Genomic DNA, 18,053 nt, shown 5'->3' on the forward strand with positions numbered 1-18,053 from the left:
CGAATGAGTTACCACCAGTGTGACACTTGTGGTAACTGCAAATTGCAATGCGAGTCGCAAATAGGAAGGGAACACCCCTTCCTATTTGCGAGTCGCATTCACAATTTGCGAGTCAGTACCAACTCGCAAATTGTGAATGTGCATCGCAGAAGGCTGTTTGCATGGTGCAAACTGCGATTTTCACAGTTTGCACCATGCAAACCGCTTCCTACATCTGGCCCTTAATCCTGGAATTGGTGACAGTGGCTGCCTAGAAATTACAGCTGGTGCGCATATTGAGGAAACTCTGTAAAGTGCATTGTGTCAGCAATAGATCTAAAGGGGGCCGGCAAGGGACACCCTGTCACTACATAGATCCTTCTGCTGATCAACACACATCGTGTTAAGGTCTACTCCCAACCCTGTGCTCTCCATTAATTACATGTGTAGACGGTATGGAAAAAAAAAAAATACAGGACTATTATGGCATTTGTGTAAATTGAAATGACCTCTGCATTACTTGCACCTTGAACTCCGAAAACAATAAGTATTCTACCACTTGTCAACAACTGCCAAAGCCCTTTCAGATGACCACAGGGCAAGCAGAGGTTACTGGCCCAAACCATGGGGTCTGTGGCCTTTTAGGGCTTCTATCCCTAGGGCCCTGAATAATAGGCCAAGTACTACACTTTCAACCCCTTACCCTGCATTAGCGCATGTTAAGCGGTCTAAGGCTCTTTAAGGGGGAGGCACATGGGATGCATAAGCTCATAACTCAAAATACCCAAAGTTGTAGGAAAGTGCCCTTTTTGACATTGTCACTCCTACATTTAGCCTGATATGTGATGCAATGTTGGCTAAAAGTGCACTGGGTTGCTGCTCACCAGGTCCACAGTGCCAGATCTCTTTCCCTAAAACTGTGCAACTATCCCCACTTGACAATACCTTTGCTGTTGCCCTAGTGCACCCCCCACACGCCCTAAGTCCCTCGTAAGTGTTACCCCTGATACCTAGGCCATGGGTACCAAAGATGGTCCCCAAGGGCTGCAGCATGTATAGCGCCATCCTCAGGGGCCCCCTCACCTAGCATATGCAGACTACCATTGCAGGCTGGGTGTCTTGATTCAGCTAAAAGTAAAAAACACGATATACCACACAGCATGTGTGCCTTGTCCCCGAACGCTGCATGCAATATATGTAAATCTCCCCTACAGCAGGCCTTAAAGCCCTAAAGCAGGGTGCATTATATTATATGTGAGGGCATATCTGCAAGAGCAGATATGCCCCTGCTATGTCTGTCGATTATTAGACATAGTAAGTGAGCAGGAAAGCCATTTTAAGTAGATGTGCAGGACACTGGTCAATACTAGTTCCCCAGCTACATGATGGCTTCACTGAAAAAAGGGATGTTGAGTATCCAAAATCTTGTATTAATAAACCCTCATTGATGCCAATGATGTATTTATAAATACATGCACCCAGAGGGCACCTTAGAGATGCCCCCTGAAAATTTACCAACTACCCGTGAGGGAACAGACTACTTTTAACCAGCCTGCCACCACCACACTCCCCAAGCATCTCAAGACTTAAACCCACCTATTGGTTCATTTTGACTGGGTTCCCTGCCCAAGCCGCCTGCAGACTCCAGACCGATCCCACTTGACTAATATTGGGCACTCAATGCTCTACTACACCTGGCCACCCCGGTCCCATCCGGTATGACTGGTCAGTGTGGTCTGGACCCTTGCCCCGTACTTACCTTAAGTCCAGGAGATTGGTTCCATAAGTCGAAGTACTATACCTGAACGGAGTATTTGTTTCTCTCTCCATCGGTTAACATTGCCGCTTCTGAAAAATGGATTGTGCTGACTTTTGAAACTTGTAAATATTTTTTCTTGCAAAACATACCTGATTGTATTGATTCTGGTGCCTAAACATACATAAAGATAGTTGTTATTTTCGTTAACTGGTGTGGATCTACTTGAGTCACGGGTCTCATTTACTGACTGCATATTTGCAAATGTCTAACACTCCTCTATGAAAAGCCTAAGGCTGCTCGACCACACTCCCCCCTAAAAAGAGCACCTGGGATTGCTTGAACAAGCCCCTGCCCACTAGTAAGGGGACTCCTTACACGGTATACTTCATTTTGGTATACTATGTAAAGAGCCAGCTACCTACAAGTGACTCAAATTAGTTGGTTATCCAGTCCAATACTTATTTGCGTAATAAACCAGTCTTCATTATACATGCAAACACAATACACTAAACAAGGACTGGCAGAGGCAATACACTGCACCTTTGCTTAACCAATATCTTTTGGTCTTTTTGTACAGCAGTGAAACATGAATAAAAGTTAAAATAAAAAAAAAAAAAAAAAAAGAAATCAACGTGAAAGCACCATGACATTGCCATCACTTTTTTCCCTATTGTGGAAGGTGGTGCGCAACAACAAAAGGTAGGGGGCGGGAGGAAACAGGCAACAGGGCAGTTTAAATAACAAATACACATATTTTTTTTTTTTTAAAGGGGGCTATGATGCGCAGAGTGCTGTCTGCATCATAGCACCTTGAGAAAAAGAAGAGGCAACACAAATAAAAATAATTAAATACAAACAGTACCTCAATCAGTGGAAGGAGAGCAATCAAGATGTTAAGCAATCTGTTCTTGATACATGCTCCATAATTAAAAAGCAGCAAATTAGAGCGACAAGGAAGCCAACTAACTGGAAACAACTGACGGGTGGTGTAGGAAGTTGGCTCTGTATGTGCTATTTCAAAGTAAGGAATAGCATGCACAGAGTCCAAGGGTTCCCCTTAGAGGTAAAATAGTGGTAAAAATAGATAATACCAATGCTCTATTTTGTGGTAGTGTGGTCGAGCAGTAGGCTTATCCAAGGAGTAGTGTTAAGCATTTGTTGTACATACACATAGACAATAAATGAGGTACACACACACTCAGAGACAAATCCAGCCAATAGGTTTTTGTATAGAAAAATATCTTTTCTTAGTTTATTTTAAGAACCACAGGTTCAAATTCTACATGTAATATCTCATTCGAAAGGTATTGCAGGTAAGTACTTTAGGAACTTCAAATCATCAAAATTGCATGTATACTTTTCAAGTTATTCACAAATAGCGGTTTTAAAAGTGGACACTTAGTGCAATTTTCACAGTTCCTAGGGGAGGTAAGTATTTGTTAGGTTAACCAGGTAAGTAAGACACTTACAGGGCTTAGTTCTTGGTCCAAGGTAGCCCACCGTTGGGGGTTCAGAGCAACCCCAAAGTCACCACACCAGCAGCTCAGGGCCGGTCAGGTGCAGAGTTCAAAGTGGTGCCCAAAACGCATAGGCTTCAATGGAGAGAAGGGGGTGCCCCGGTTCCGGTCTGCTTGCAGGTGAGTACCCGCGTCTTCGGAGGGCAGACCAGGGGGGTTTTGTAGGGCACCGGGGGGGACACAAGTCCACACAGAAATTTCACCCTCAGCAGCGCAGGGGCGGCCGGGTGCAGTGTAGAAACAAGCGTCGGGTTTGTAATGGAAGATCTCGGGATCTCTTCAGCGCTGCAGGCAGGAAAGGGGGGGGTTCCTCGGGGAAACCTCCACTTGGTCAAGGGAGAGGGACTCCTGGGGGTCACTCCTCCAGTGAAAGTCCGGTCCTTCAGGTCCTGGGGGCTGCGGGTGCAGGGTCTCTCCCAGGTGTCGGGACTTAGGATTCAAAGAGTCGCGGTCAGGGGAAGCCTCGGGATTCCCTCTGCAGGCGGCGCTGTGGGGGTTCAGGGGGGACAGGTTTTTGTACTCACAGTCTTAGAGTAGTCCTGGGGTCCCTCCTGAGGTGTTGGATCGCCACCAGCCGAGTCGGGGTCGCCGGGTGCAGTGTTGCAAGTCTCACGCTTCTTGCGGGGAGCTTGCAGGGTTCTTTAAAGCTGCTGGAAACACAGTTGCAGCTTTTCTTGGAGCAGGTCCGCTGTCCTCGGGAGTTTCTTGTCTTTTCGAAGCAGGGGCAGTCCTCAGAGGATGTCGAGGTCGCTGGTCCCTTTGGAAGGCGTCGCTGGAGCAGGATCTTTGGAAGGCAGGAGACAGGCCGGTGAGTTTCTGGAGCCAAGGCAGTTGTCGTCTTCTGGTCTTCCTCTGCAGGGGTTTTCAGCTAGGCAGTCCTTCTTGTAGTTGCAGGAATCTAATTTTCTAGGGTTCAGGGTAGCCCTTAAATACTAAATTTAAGGGCGTGTTTAGGTCTGGGGGGTTAGTAGCCAATGGCTACTAGCCCTGAGGGTGGGTACACCCTCTTTGTGCCTCCTCCCAAGGGGAGGGGGTCACAATCCTAACCCTATTGGGGGAATCCTCCATCTGCAAGATGGAGGATTTCTAAAAGTTAGAGTCACTTCAGCTCAGGACACCTTAGGGGCTGTCCTGACTGGCCAGTGACTCCTCCTTGTTGCTTTCTTTGTTCCCTCCAGCCTTGCCGCCAAAAGTGGGGGCCGTGGCCGGAGGGGGCGGGCAACTCCACTAAGCTGGAGTGCCCTGCTGGGCTGTGACAAAGGGGTGAGCCTTTGAGGCTCACCGCCAGGTGTTACAGCTCCTGCCTGGGGGAGGTGTTAGCATCTCCACCCAGTGCAGGCTTTGTTACTGGCCTCAGAGTGACAAAGGCACTCTCCCCATGGGGCCAGCAACATGTCTCTAGTGTGGCAGGCTGCTGGAACTAGTCAGCCTACACAGACAGTCGGTTAAGTTTCAGGGGGCACCTCTAAGGTGCCCTCTGGGGTGTATTTTGCAATAAAATGTACACTGGCATCAGTGTGCATTTATTGTGCTGAGAAGTTTGATACCAAACTTCCCAGTTTTCAGTGTAGCCATTATGGTGCTGTGGAGTTCGTGTTTGACAGACTCCCGGACCATATACTCTTATGGCTACCCTGCACTTACAATGTCTAAGGTTTTGTTTAGACACTGTAGGGGTACCATGCTCATGCACTGGTACCCTCACCTATGGTATAGTGCACCCTGCCTTAGGGCTGTAAGGCCTGCTAGAGGGGTGTCTTACCTATACTGCATAGGCAGTGAGAGGCTGGCATGGCACCCTGAGGGGAGTGCCATGTCGACTTACTCGTTTTGTCCTCACTAGCACACACAAGCTGGCAAGCAGTGTGTCTGTGCTGAGTGAGAGGTCTCCAGGGTGGCATAAGACATGCTGCAGCCCTTAGAGACCTTCCTTGGCATCAGGGCCCTTGGTACTAGAAGTACCAGTTACAAGGGACTTATCTGGATGCCAGGGTCTGCCAATTGTGGATACAAAAGTACAGGTTAGGGAAAGAACACTGGTGCTGGGGCCTGGTTAGCAGGCCTCAGCACACTTTCAATTGTAAACATAGCATCAGCAAAGGCAAAAAGTCAGGGGGCAACCATGCCAAGGAGGCATTTCCTTACAGGTGGCAAGCACATTGCTGTATACAGTAGGTCTTGCAGACGAAATAGCTCAAGTCTATTATCCCAGTGCTAAACGGGGGGGGGGCACATCCAAACCCTGTGTCCTCTCCCTTATATAAAATACTGCATCCATTGCTGCTTTGGTGAGACTGTCTCTTGAAGAAGAAGGTTGTTGAGCAAAGTGCGGAACTTCCGTCTATCCTTTCCAGGCCCAGGACTTAAAAACTGGAACCCACATGACTATGTTGTGTACCATGAAGGGCACACAGATCCCAGTATGGACACACAAGTATCTCACACTGTCTAGTGCTATACACATTCCATGTAGGCCAAGGGAAAGTTCAGCACAGCCCCTGAACTTTACAGGAGCGGGTCAGAAGGCCCCATTCCAGTGATCCCTGAAAAGCCCTGTTCACACTCCCAATTACTACAGACCATAAAACTGGTATGCTACCACCACCAAGCTTGTATCACTTAACTCCAGCAGACCTCTACCTCACGAGGGTAGCACTTGGTGCACCCTTCCCTGTCTAACCAGACCATTTAAGGCCTACGTCGTGGCATACAACTTGATCAGTATTTGTCCTCAGCCAAAAATCATTACCAATGGTCCAGTGGACCACGCAGGAGACTTTTCTGTCTAACGGTAACTTGTTATTTTAACACTAGATCTTTCATAGATTTTAAATTGTCTTATGAAGAACGCTGTTTCTTTCGAAACATGAATAACTCAAAGTAAAAATCTACAGCTATTCCACTCACTTGGTCTTTGTGGCATACACAAACTGATTAGCATGATCGTTCTAAGCATCATTGAAACGTCAATTTCTCTATGTTAATGGTTTCCATTTTCAAAAGGTTATTTTATCTTATCAACATTTAAAGCACCTAACCTACAAACCTTTCTGAATAAACACTTTTTATACACCTTCAACCTTGTGGATAACCTTTGCAAAAGTGGTAGCCTTCACAGGTTAGGAAAGCATCCAACTGCCCCATCACCACCTCCTGAAACCCGGATTGCTCGTTTCTTTTTAGGTGAGGGCGCCAGAACAAAATGACTGGGTTCATTTATTTGGACGAGTGCCCTACAAACATTAGATAATGGCTATCTTGTCAGTAACTCTCAGCAACGGCAACATTTATACTTCATTAAATCTCTTTTTTTCTTTGATGTGTTTGATGATCTAGACACATGTCTGGCAAGAACTGTTGCCTCAAGAAAACGTTGCCATCTCCGGACAAAAGATTTGTAACATCTTGCCAGAAAAACAGTCTCCACCCATATGTAGGACAAGTTGCCATGTCAAAATACTAACTTCCTCTCAAAAAGGTGAAATTTTGCTCTGATAGGAAGCTGGGAGTCTACCACACATGCAGAAAATGTTTTTATTGCTGTTCGAACACTATGTAAAAAGTAACCTTATGCCTGTGGGAAGAGGGCCCCCTCCCTCAGAATTCAATGCAACCATACAATAGGTAAAGTTGCAATATTTAAAATAATAAGGATCTGCCTGGCATCAAGATCCACGTAAGCTTGAGTCTTAGCCATGCAAGGCAATCTGTGCCTCTCGTGCTCCGCAGTAAAACCGTGCCCCTCGTGCACTTATCACTTATATCATCCGAACACCTAGTAATCAGCTAACTCAGATTAGCCAAAAACGAAGGGAAAAAAATAAATAAATAAATAAAAAAGTACAAAAATGCACAAATAAATTACATATATAATTTTATCTTAACCTTAAGATTAAATATAACTGTAGGCTGAAATTCAAAAAACAAACAAACATGTATCCAATAAATCTTAACCACAAATCTAAAGTATCTGGAGTACGTAGTGACATATTTTAAGGTGGTCCATTGGCCAAAACCGATAAGAGGAAAGCTAGCAATAATCTTTCAATTCTGCATGCAATTAACAGTTCCACAGTACATGAAGCAGTCGGGATTACATTGGAAAAAGAAACAGAGGATTATATCTTGCAAGACTAAATATTTCAGGAGTGTTGTTAGTTAAAGACATCTCTAGGCAAGAAGCTCTGTGATCCTGAAGTGTCTTCTTAGATCGCAAATACTTGCAAGCATCGCAGTCGGATTCCTTGTGGTCTGGGGACAAGCACACATTGCACACCAAGTGATGGCCTTTGTGAGGATACTTCACATGGCAACGCAGGCTGAACTGAAAACGTGTGTGTTCCATCAATAGTTGAGCATTGCTGGAAAACTGGGATGGAGTTTGAAGGGGGACCCAAAGGGTGGTGCCCTAAAGGGGCTTTGGTCGAACGGAGTCCAACGGCACAGTTAATCGTTTAAACGCAGATGGAATAAAATGGCAATGTAAACAATACAGACCAAAGGGACAGGCAGTGGAATTGAAGATCAAACCGCGACAAGTCGAAAAAGGAGTGAAGGCACACACGTCCAAACCAGACAACAGAGATTGCACAAACTAACAAAAGAGTTAATGTGCATGATCACACAGAGGAGGAGTCACTCAACGTCTTGACTCGGGGAACTTTTTCAAAGAAAAACAGCTTGCACACATCTGAGCCCAACACTAGATGGCAGGAGCATGAAGAGCATGTGCATCTACAGCCACACATGCCTTCGAAGATACAGCTATATATTCCAAGAGAATATATTCTTGGATTCTTATGATTTTCTTTAGGCCTTAGCTTAGATTAATAGTCATTCAGAACATTCTTCCTAAGAAAAGACCTTAGCAACAGAAGACGGACAATCTGAAATGCACACACTAGAAAGATAGGTTTGGAGGCACATGGTCCATTCAGTCACGTCTCACAATCAGCACAAACCATAAGGAATATACGTTTTTAACCTGGCTAGAATTAATTTTGTGGATACTATGTACCTGAAGCTCAGAAGGAATTCAACACTATAGGCAAAGTGATGACGATTTTTTTTCTACAGACAGCACATACACTTCAAGGCCCTAATCTCTAAAATAAAAAAGCAAAGATAAGAAAGTTCCAATACATTGCAGGAAGTATTGTCAGACCAATGTGAAAAATAGCAACTCCCCATTTGAAAAAATAAAATAAAAACACAGAGCTAAGCCTCGATTATGCCAACAGGACACAGTTTATGATTACATTCACTAACACGATAAAGAGGACAGATAACTAGATTACAATACCTACTGACCAGGTTCTTACAAAATACTGTTTTTAGTAATACTAAAAACACGTTGCCAAGGGTAAAGTCTTTAATTATCAGACAGTACCAATGATGTGTACACTATAGGAAAGAACAATAGCATTTGCATGACTGAACAGGACGACAACTTATATCTTAGTCGTGCCCTGCCCCCACTCCAGTTGCCCATTCTCTCACAAGGCGGCTACTCATTAGTGGCTATCGGGGCCACCATGAGGCAGAAAATAGCAAGCTTGCCATCATAGATACAGTTACCTAGTCCCTTGTGCCTCCAGTTCACTGTAGGTATGCCTCAGAATAGTCACCCCATGGTAAGGCTCCTTCTTTGCTCAGACGCAATAATTCACTGTTAAACAGCAGCAGCCTACACAAGGGAACTTGCCCTAATCACGCCCCGCAAATAAAGTAGAGATCAATCAGGTGGAGTCGTACCAAAGGCGATGTCGTTGATTACCAACTTTGTGAAGAAAAGCATTTATTGTAGGAGCTTTCAAATATCCGATGTCCTAGTTTACTGTATTAGTATAATGTGATGACCATAAGTGTGCAATGGCATACAGTAAAGACTCACCATACTTGGTAACACATCGAGTTTAGCAGCCTACTTGGAGACCAGTGAGCATGGTCTGATGAGAAGAACTTCGAACTAGGACTTTGGCATTCACCACCACAGCCCGATCTAAGCAATACACTCAATCCTGCCCTACCAACAACCATTACATATACATCCCATAGACATACACTACTGGCTCATCTTCACGCCACTTCGTAAGAAACTGCAGTTTAGACAGAGTCCAAGCTACATAAATACAATCTCCAAAACAAAATGCTGAATCACAAAATACAACTGCAGGATTCCCTTTGATACTAGATTAGGAGCCTTGCTTCTATTCAAAATATGGTCTTCAACCTTCTCTCAGAACATTACCATTAGGTATTTTGCATGGTCTACTGTAAGGAACTGAAATCCAGAAGCCAATCAAACAAATTAACTCCCAACTTATATCACTCACAAAAGTATGTGTAACTCTCAAGCAAATGAGATGATTTTGAGAAGCAAATGTAAATACTGTGGCCAACTCATGGGCACAATAGCAAGTTTTTGAGAGTGACATTTCTAACAATGCAAGATTTTCTGAATCGATGTCCTGGCAACTATTCAGCTGAATCCAGAAATGTAAAACCTGAAACTCATCGCAAAGTCACTGAACCACAGGCTAAGATTAGTAAGTATATGTGCTCATTATACGTCTATGGAGTCCTACTGTTTGGATGCAATTTAACAAATACAGTTCTGCACACCACATTAACTGACCAGCAGAACTGCCACCAAGAAGCCTCAAATGCAGCAGTCATGATGTACTTTCTTTAGCACCAACTATATCTAAATTATGCAAAGTGTGCAGCAGAATTGTAAAATGCAAGACAATGCAAGACACCAAACTCTCAAACCTAAAAATAAAAAATAAAAAATAAAAAAATAAAAAAACCTATACGTACTTTGTAACACTCAAATTGCTCTATAAATATCAACCTAGATACATTTTTTTCAGTTACTTTCATGGTCTGTGCCTTTTAGATTTGTGAGAACGATGTACTATTTTTGATATTACAGCTATTTACACTAGCAAAGAACCAATGTATTGTTTCTCAGTAATTCCTCCAGCTTAGAAAAATATATCTTACCCATACTGAGCAGCACCACCATGAGTAAATCCAAAGTAGTTGCCAGTAGCCATTTTAGCCTCCTCACCAAGCCGGCTTGGCACTGAAAGTTAGCATTCACAAGAAAAACAGAAGAACGAAAGAAAGAAAAAAAATAACAAGCGTCAGACATGCAAATTAGCAAAAACATTATGTAATCCTTTTCTAAATGCATAGTCATCCAGTATTAAATACAGAGGCTTTTCTCACCGTAGGTGAAGGACACAACTGGGCATATTGGAATCATGAGTACGGTTTGTAGTTCACCAATTTATCATTAGACGAGAATCAAAATGAAGGCTTCAACACCTGAAAAAGAAGGAAAATGTTATGTTAATGTTAGGATTATGAATGTAAAAAAAATATATTATTCAAATCCAATTAGCTTGTTTGTTTTTCGTGGTGCATTAAAAAAAGCCTGCCACTATGTAGCATTTTTTAAAAACCTTAAGTCAGATGCCCACAAATATTCAATTGACAAACTTTTGTAAGCAGAGTCTAACATGTCAGTCAAACATTTTACTGACGCTGTCAATCCCCAAGTAGCCTTTTGGAAGAGGCAAGTTGAAAAATCTGTTTTCCAGTTATGCCAAGAAGTCTATATCACTTGGGAGGAGATGTGGTCTGTCAGACACCCTGGTGACAGATTTCCCATGGCTCTCCTACATTATCACATTTAATGATATTGGGTAAGCAATTTCATCACACAAATTAGCACCAATTCAAAATAGCTAAAGTTCAGCCGAGTGTAACATAAGCAAATACAAGCCGTTCATCCACATGTCTGCACAAGTTAAAGGATTAAAGCGAACAGGTTTTTGTCTTTTCAGTTTCACACTAATATTAGACAAAGTCAATCAAACAATTATATACACCTTACAAAAACAAAGTACATGAAAAAGTACCTTATTTTAAAAACAATTTAATTACTTCAAAGAGGTCCATAAACATTCATGTCAATATTTTATACAGGCCCACCTGCTTATCACGATTTTGCGGTTTGCAAAATAATTGTGAAATCAGCACTTTTGCAAAAAATAAACTTTTTTTTTTAATTAAATGAAAGTGTTTGCAAAACAATGTTTTAAAAACAACTTATTGTTCTTTTAATGGCTCTGTGCTCCCACTGAGCCAATAAAAGTCGAGTGAGCACCTGCATAGTGTCCTTCTCCAGTGCAAGCAGGCTGCGCCAAGCTTCCTGCTTACCACCCTTTGTCCACATGCGTCATCCTTCCCCCCAAAGTCCTCTATCTTGTGTGATCACCACTCCCTGCAGCCCCTTCACCCTCACCTTCTCCTGTGCCTCCCACCGGCTTGTGTGGCCGAAACCCCACTCCCTCCTTCCCCAGACTATCCCCAGGACACTTATCTGGTTTCACTCCCCCTACTCCTCAGTCACCTGTGCCCCATACTCCTGAATCCAGCCCCTGCTGCTATTTGCACCTTTGGAATGGAGGTTGCCCTAGGTCAGAGAACTGTGTTTTCAAATTTTATATCTGCACGCCTTACAAACAGACATTCTCTTCTGCTCCTGTTATTTTTTGCTGCTAAATTTGCCATTCCTGGCCGCAAATAAGGAGGGGGGGGGGGGGGGGGGGAGTGATTATTAGTTCAACTGAATATAAACTTTAAGAAAATGATCCCAATCTATAGCAAAGCCTAAAAACTATGCAGTGACTAAAAGATCAGGAGCTGACTCACATCACACAGTACCACACTTGAGGCAGGGCACAAACATTTGCTCCACTGATTGCATTCAATAGGCAGTTAATAGACGAGAAGCACACAATTTCCTGTGAAGTGTACAGAAACAATTTCCAGGATCAGCTTTAATCAAACAATGAAAATTCCAATTCTCATGGGTGAAAAACACAAAAAGCGCCCTCTCTAAGGTACAAGAGGAAGATTTTCTAAATATGAAAAGGTCTTAGTACTTAAGACAGACTCAAAAGTCAAAGGGAGAAATGGTTTAAACCACTTGTTCTTAACAAGTTGACTTTAGCAGTCCCCAGTAAATCACAACTGGAAGCCAGTAAACTCAAAGCTATTTATTCTATTTCAGCCTCAGCAACAACACACAAAAACACACTAGATATGAACTCTGCACATCTACTTTCCTTCGAATCCATGTTTATTTTTTAATAGAAAACTAAATATTTCTAAAGTGGTTTTAGTCAGAAGCTGATTGGTAGTTCATTGAGTTTTTGAATGTGAACAGTGGCTGTGCGCATTCACATATACTCTCTCCCGAACTAGAAATCAGCTTCTGACTAAACATGTTTAAAATGCTTGTGATTATTTCTCAAACATAATTTTCTTGAATTAAGTCATACATAAATCAAATACACTGATATAATACAATATAGGTCAAGTATTTGTGTTATACGATTAAACTATTCTCCACGAAGGAGGAACCACCTCAGTTATTTAGCTCAAAATGCTCATTGTGAATGACAGAAAACAATGCTTAAAGGCAAAATGGGCCAAAAGACCACAGGTTAAAAACCACTGGTTTAAACATTAACAAACAATCAACTTCTGTTATAACATTTGCCATCTCCCCACACTGTAAACTTTGGAGAAAAGGACATTAACTGGGTATTGCCTCCTACATCTAAATATTGTAATTCTATTTATAGAGCGCTTACTATCCCTGACAAAGCATCAAAGCCCTTTTCGGTGAGTAGCACACTACTCCACAACTCAAGGAGGATCAGTGATGGATTAGTATGGAAAATATGAGTTTGAGCAGTGGACATGCAAGTCTTCGTTGGATTGCATATGACAATGGAGGGATAGAAGAGGGAAGAGTCTAGAAAGTGTTATTTTGGAGATCATAGCAGTAAGATGAGGTTTGGGATGAGTAAAAGGAAAGATGGAAGAAGAAAGTCTCTAGAATTGGATTGGGGAGATAGTAAAATGAGGACTGGGATGAGTCAAAGGAGGGATACACGAGGGAAGAATTTAGAAATGGTGGTTTGGAAGATCATAGTAAAAAAATGAGGTTTGGGTGCGCCAAAGAGGGATGAGGAGTGTAGAAAGTGTTATTCTGGAGATCGTAGTAGTAAAATGAGGTTTGGGATGAGTCACAGAGTGGAGGTAGAGGACATACCGGGAGAGGTACAAGGTGAGACAGCACTGCATTGGAGAGAGCCAAAGGGATTTTTTTTCTTCTCTTCTACAGTAGGAGTGAAGTAATAAATGTATAGATACATAAGTACAAAGAGAGGGTATACATTTATAAGGAAGATAATATATGGAGATTTTAAGTTGCATTGTATGAACTCAGACTTTCAAGCGTTGCTGTACTTGAAGTCAATTCATTTGTGAATATTTATAAGCTTTATTTTTGAATTTTACATTTTCAATAGTGAAGCACTTGTAGATAAAATAGTCATGATAATATTTACATATTGTGTAAGTAAATAAAACACAGATCCATGAACATCTAATCCAGGTATCATCAACCAGTCCATCACAATGTATCAGTAGCTCACAGACTGGTGTTCGTTTTTAAATGAGCACAGGGTCACATTTTTACTTTTAAAGTTGATCCCTTCGCTGCCAGGCCTTTTTTTGGCTATTTGGGGCAGTTTGTGCTTAGGCCCTCTTAACTTTTTGTCCACGAGCTACCCACGCCAAATATGCATACTTTTTTTTCTAACATACTATGGATTCTAGAGGTACCCAGAATTTGTGGGTTCCCCTGAAGGAGACCAAGAAATTAGCCAAAATACAGTGAACATTTCATTAAAAAAAAAATGGGAACAGGCAGATTTGAATCAGAAAACCCAATTCTTCAACACAATGTTGGCATTTTACTGGGACATACCCCATTTTTAGTATTTTTTGTGCTTTCAGCCTCCTTCCAGTTAGTGACAGAAATGGGTGTGAAACCAATGCTGGATCCCAGAAAGCATTTCCGAAAAGTTGACAAAATTCTGAATTCAGCAAGGGGTAATTTGTGTAGATCCTACAAGGGTTTTCTACAGAAAATAACAGCTGAAATAAAAAAAATATTGAAATTGAGGTAAAAAAAACTGCCATTTTTCTCAATGTTTTACTCTGTAACTTTTTCCTGCGATGTCAGATTTTTTAAAGCAATATACCGTTACGTCTGCTGGACTCTTCTGGGTGCGGGGATACATAGGGCTTGTAGGTTCACAAGAACCCAAGGTACCCAGAGCCAATACATGAGCTGCAACTAGTAATGGGCTTTCATTCTATACCTTGTATACAGCAATTCATTTGCCGAAATATAAAGAGTGAAAAATAGATAAAGAAAACCTTTGTATTTCCAAATCGGGCACAAGATAAAGGTGTTGAGAAGCAGTGGTTATTTGCACATCTCTGAATTCCGGGTTGCCCATACTAGCATGTGAATTACAGGGCATTTCTCAAATAGATGTCTTTTTTACACACTGTCTTACATTTGGAAGGAAAAAATGTAGAGAAAGACAAGGGGCAATAACACTTGTTCTGCTATTTTGTGTTTCCCCAAGTCTCCCGATAAAAATGGTACCTCACTTGCATGGGTAGGCCTAATGCTCGCGAAAGGAAACGCAACATGGACACATCACATTTTTACATTGAAATCCGACGTCTTTTTTTGCAAAGTCCCTAGCTGTAGATTTTGGCCTCTAGCTCAGCCGGCTCCTAGGGAAACCTACCAAACGTGTACATTTTTTAAAACTAGACATCTAGGTGAATCCAAGATGGGGTGACTTGTGGGGCTCCAACCAGGTTCTGTTACCTAGAAGCCTTTACAAACCTCAAAATTTGACCCAAAAAAAAAAAAAACACTTTCTCCCTCAGATTCCAGAACTTTCTGTCACCAAAATGTGAGCAGGGCCACAAATTACCTGCCACCCAGCTTTCCCCTGAGTCTCCCGATAAAAATGGCACCTCACTTGTGTGGGCATGCCTAGCGCCCACAAAAGGAAATGCCCCAAAACACAATCTGGACACATCAAAATTATCAAATACAAAACTACCTGTTTTTGCAAAGAGGAGGGGGGAGGGGGTCACCTGCGTTTTTGGTGGTCCTGGGCTCAGCAGCTATACAGGGAAACCTACCAAATCCAGACATTTCTGAAAACTAGATACATGAGGGAGTCCAGGGAGTTGTGACTTGCGTGGATCCCACAGTGTTTTCTAACCCAGAATCCTCAGCAAACCTCAAATTTAGCTTTTGGGGGAGTGGGTGGGGGGACAAAAAAAAAAAAAAAAAAAAAAAAAAAAAACACACACTTCACATTTTCCCACATTTCTGTGTGGGATCACCTCACCAGGACAAATTTCCTACCACCAAACGTTCCCCTCAGTCTCCCGATAAAAATGATAACTCACTTGGGTAGGTGGGCCAAGTCCCTGTGACAGAGAAGAGCCAAAAAAAAGTCGAAATTGAGGGTGAACCTTAGCAGGTCCAAAAGGGCAGTTTGGAAAAAACATTTAAGTGGCGCAGAATTTTTATTGGTATAGATGAGACAATGTTGGTGGGAGGAATTTTGGGGATTCCTGCAGATTCCGGAAGGTTCCGTCACAAAAATGTGGAAAAAAAGTGATTTCCAGCAAAGTTGGAGGTTTGCAGGGCATTGTGGATAAGAAAATGGTGCAGGGTGCATGTGACGCACACAACCCTGGACTCACACAGATGTTTAGTTTTCAGATGTGTCTAGGTCTTGTGGATTTTTCTACATGGCAGCGTCCCGATTTTGAGAGTTAGCCAAGCCCGCATGGCCCAAATGTAAAACCAAACACCCAAAATAATCAAATGTCCTCTTGCTTGCCATTGGATAGGATGTTTTAGTCTTCGGGGCAGAGCTGAAAGACTGTTACCCCCTTCAGTTGGAGTGGGGGCATACTGGTTGGTAGCCACCACCACACTATTTTTTTTTATTTTTATTTTTTATTCCCGGTCATCTAGTATCGGTCTGTAAAAAATAAAACAAAAAAATATATATCCCTGGTGTCTAGGGGTTTCTGCACCTCCCCGCCCCCGGGACAGATTGGAGTAATTATAATTGGCCAATCTTCTGGAGGGTGGGGGAGAAAAGGCCTAAAAATATTTTGTCCTCCTGGGAAGCGGCCCTTGCCCAAGGGGGCGCTCCCCTTATTCAATAACCTTAAAAAAAAAAATTAAAACACTCCACACTCCCTGGTGTCTAGTGGGCATTTCTGCTGAGAAAGACATCAAAGAAAAGAAAAGGGGTCAAGGGAAAGCTATGTTTATTTTAGATTTATATCACAAGGCTGCAGATAGCAGGGTCCGATAAGAAGCAGTGCTGGACTCAGATTTATCACCCAGGTGACAGAGATGAAGAATTGAAGCACTAAGGTACTTAACTCTCAAATAAAAGTCCTTGTCAACTCAGTATTGGAAGTGAGAACAAAATGATGTTTCTCAATACTTTTAAATTGTAGAAAATGAAAAGTTATCTTATAATTAAGTTAACTTTTTATTTTAATTTTCTCAAATTATTTTTCTAAGTGCTGCGTGTACAAACAGCAGACCTCTTGCTCCCAGTGGCCATTAGAACTCTGTGCAATAATTATAACTGAAAAATACAATCATTTTTTAAACTGGACAAATTTAAAGTGCAGAAAAATGTTCCACGTTGTAAGGAAATGCCTCCTTGGAATGGTTACCCCCTGACTTTTTGCCTTTGCTGATGCTATGTTTACAATTGAAAGTGTGCTGAGGCCTGCTAACCAGGCCCCAGCACCAGTGTTCTTTCCCTAACCTGTACTTTTGTATCCACAATTGGCAGACCCTGGCATCCAGATAAGTCCCTTGTAACTGGTACTTCTAGTACCAAGGGCCCTGATGCCAAGGAAGGTCTCTAAGGGCTGCAGCATGTCTTATGCCACCCTGGAGACCTCTCACTCAGCACAGACACACTGCTTGCCAGCTTGTGTGTGCTAGTGAGAACAAAACGAGTAAGTCGACATGGCACTCCCCTCAGGGTGCCATGCCAGCCTCTCACTGCCTATGCAAGTATAGGTCAGTCACCCCTCTAGCAGGCCTTACAGCCCTAAGGCAGGGTGCACTATACCATAGGTGAGGGTACCAGTGCATGAGCATGGTACCCCTACAGTGTCTAAACAAAACCTTAGACATTGTAAGTGCAGGGTAGCCATAAGAGTATATGGTCTGGGAGTCTGTTTTACACGAACTCCACAGCACCATAATGGCTACACTGAAAACTGAGAAGTTTGGTATCAAACTTCTCAGCACAATAAATGCACACTGATGCCAGTGTACATTTTATTGCAAAATACACCCCAGAGGGCACCTTAGAGGTGCCCCCTGAAACTTAACCGACTGTCTGTGTAGGCTGACTAGTTCCAGCAGCCTGCCACACTAGAGACATGTTGCTGGCCCCATGGGGAGAGTGCCTTTGTCACTCTGAGGCCAGTAACAAAGCCTGCACTGGGTGGAGATGCTAACACCTCCCCCAGGCAGGAGCTGTAACACCTGGCGGTGAGCCTCAAAGGCTCACACCTTTGTCACAGCACCGCAGGACACTCCAGCTAGTGGAGTTGCCCGCCCCCTCCGGCCCCGGCCCCCACTTTTGGCGGCAAGGCCGGAGAAAATAATGAGAACAACAAGGAGGAGTCACTGGCCAGTCAGGACAGCCCCTAAGGTGTCCTGAGCTGAGGTGACTCTAACTTTTAGAAATCCTCCATCTTGCAGATGGAGGATTCCCCCAATAGGGTTAGGATTGTGACCCCCTCCCCTTGGGAGGAGGCACAAAAAGGGTGTACCCACC

General features: G+C 43.0%; 1 protein-coding gene across 1 annotated transcript in view; it reads right to left on the reverse strand.

The window, feature by feature from the left end:
- Positions 1–18,053, reverse strand: part of ZFR (zinc finger RNA binding protein) — a 501,254-nt gene that overhangs the window by 464,306 nt on the left and 18,895 nt on the right. The window contains exons 2-3 of the mRNA XM_069233188.1: positions 10,492–10,590; positions 10,264–10,345 (exon numbers count right to left, since the gene is read on the reverse strand). Coding sequence (XP_069089289.1) covers positions 10,264–10,345; positions 10,492–10,528 — 119 coding nt within the window. The 5' untranslated portion in view covers positions 10,529–10,590. The remainder of the gene's footprint in view (positions 1–10,263; positions 10,346–10,491; positions 10,591–18,053) is intronic.

This window comes from Pleurodeles waltl, chromosome 1_1 (genome assembly GCF_031143425.1).
Source record: "Pleurodeles waltl isolate 20211129_DDA chromosome 1_1, aPleWal1.hap1.20221129, whole genome shotgun sequence".
Lineage (NCBI taxonomy): Eukaryota > Metazoa > Chordata > Amphibia > Caudata > Salamandridae > Pleurodeles > Pleurodeles waltl.